Raw genomic sequence first — 2,063 nt, 5'->3', positions numbered from 1 at the left:
GGCTGCCCGCCATGCCCACCAGGTACTCCAGAGCGCTCTGGCAGCACCGGGTCCTGCCGGCCCCGCTGTGCCCCAGGGGGACAATGGCCTGGTCCTGCCGCTGCATCAGCAGATTCCTGTAGGCTCTGTGTGCCAGCGAGCAGATGTGCGGGGGAAGGTTATCCCGCTTCCCCCTGGGAACCTGCAGGCAGGGAGAGAGTGACAGAGCACATCCCAAACTGGCTTCTCATGGAGAAAATCCTGAAGATATTCACACTCAGGGTGATGATTTCTCCCCAGGGTGCAGAGCCTCCCGTGACTGAGTCCTCGGAGCACCCCCAGCCCCAAGACCAAGCACCCCCAGAGCATTCCGGGCCATCAGAATCTCTGGAGCATCAGCCTCTAAAACACCCCCGGTCCCAAATGTCCCCTGAGCATCCCCGGTCCCAAATGTCCCTTGATCCTCCCCAGTCCCAAACGTTCCCTGAGCATCCCCAGTCCTAAAAAGTTCCCCGAGCTTCCCTAGTCCCAAATGTCCCCTGAGATTTCCCGGTCCCAGATGTCCCCTGAGTTTTCCCGGTCCCAAACGTCCCCTGAGCATCCCCGGTCCCAAACGTCCCCTGAGCATCCCCGGTCCCGACTGTCCCCGCACTGTGACGGTCCCACGGTGCCACCTGCCGGCCCCGCCGCGCCCGGCGCTCTCCGCCACTGTCCCCAGGAGGGTTGGTGGCCGCTCCCCACGGGAGATGCGGCTGTCCCAGGTCCCTTCTCTCACCTTGCCGGCGGGGCCGGGGGTTGCGGGGCCGGGGCCGATGGCCACCAGGCTGGGCCCCGCATAGGTGCAGGGCAGGCGGGCACGGAAGCGCTGCCGCAGGGTGTTCATGACGCTGCACTCGTTGAGGCTGATGAGGGCGGCCAGATCCTCGGCCTGATCCAGGCTGGGGGGGTTGGTCTGCGGGAAGAGAGACAGAGACCCCTCTGCTGTCATGCCAGAGCCGCTGGCACCCCGACACCTTGGGCACAGCCAGCCCGGGGCGATGGGAGAAGCATCTTTGTGCCCGGGCACTGTCCTGGAGGGGCTGGGGAAGGGCTCACCCTCTGCACGCTGTCCTCATCCACCTCGCTGACGGTGCCATCCTCGTCCCGGCGCACCCTGACCCTCCCCGCAGGCAGCTCCGGTGTCCCCACGTCTGGCTTCAGCTGTGTGGCTGAACGAGGGGCTGGTGAGTGTCCCCAGCGTGGGGCAGCCCCAGCAGAGCCCTGGGGCGTGGGGAGATGCCAAGGGGCCAAACCCAACCCCGGCCCCACCCGGAGCCTGCTCTGTCCCCGACACGTCTCAGCCAGGGCAGAGGAGGGAGAGTTACCGAGTGTGAACCCGTCCTGCTGGATCAGCCAGACCTTCTCTGCTTCGTACCAAACGTCCCTCGGAGCCTGTGGGGAGGAGAGAGGGAAACTGGCCAGGAGCAGGAGGAAAAGTGAGCTGAACAAACTGCCTTTGCCCCACGGACAGGGACATTTCCACACTCCTGCCCCTCTGCTGCCCACCCAGCCAGGCCCGGGGTCGCCTTCCTGCCAGCCCCAGCTCAGCCCACGGGAACGGGGGGAGCTGCATGAAACCAGAAAACTGCATCAGTGCCCCAAAATCCAGATAACACCCGAACATTACCTGGTCCTTGTCTGTGCTCTCGCCCGATGCCTCTTTATCCTGGTCCTTTTCCACGCTCTTGCTCATCTCTTTGCTCTTTCCTGATGTTTCTTTAGCCTGATCCTTGTCTGTGCTCTTGCCAGTGCCTTTGCTCTCTTTCAGCATCTCTTTACCCTTTCCCAGTTCTTCCTTCACCTTCCCCACCTCTTTTTTCACATCTGTGGATTTCTCTTGGGTTCCTCCCTGCTCCCCCTTGAGACCCTCTGATTCGTCTGTGTTTTTTTCAGGCTTTTTGATTTCCTTTGGCTCCTTCTTGCCATGTCCAACGTCTTTCTTCATCTTCTCTGGCTCCTTCCTGGCTGACAACAGCTCCCTCTGGGCTTTCACCTTGGCTGGAGGCCCCTCGTGCCTCAGAGGTGTCCCCTTCTCTTTCTTGGTG

The 2,063-nt window shown here is 62.3% G+C and overlaps 1 protein-coding gene across 1 annotated transcript in view; it reads right to left on the bottom strand.

Moving 5' to 3' along the window:
* Window positions 1–2,063, bottom strand: part of MYO18B (myosin XVIIIB) — a 54,036-nt gene that overhangs the window by 49,067 nt on the left and 2,906 nt on the right. The window contains exons 4-8 of the mRNA XM_033518235.1: window positions 1,646–2,047; window positions 1,344–1,410; window positions 1,075–1,187; window positions 755–931; window positions 7–181 (exon numbers count right to left, since the gene is read on the bottom strand). Of these exons, the coding sequence (XP_033374126.1) occupies window positions 7–181; window positions 755–931; window positions 1,075–1,187; window positions 1,344–1,410; window positions 1,646–2,047 (934 nt within the window). The remainder of the gene's footprint in view (window positions 1–6; window positions 182–754; window positions 932–1,074; window positions 1,188–1,343; window positions 1,411–1,645; window positions 2,048–2,063) is intronic.

Source organism: Parus major, chromosome 15 (assembly GCF_001522545.3).
Source record: "Parus major isolate Abel chromosome 15, Parus_major1.1, whole genome shotgun sequence".
Lineage (NCBI taxonomy): Eukaryota > Metazoa > Chordata > Aves > Passeriformes > Paridae > Parus > Parus major.
Note: the sequence above shows the minus strand (reverse complement) of the source record. Positions and strands in the feature narration are given on the sequence as shown.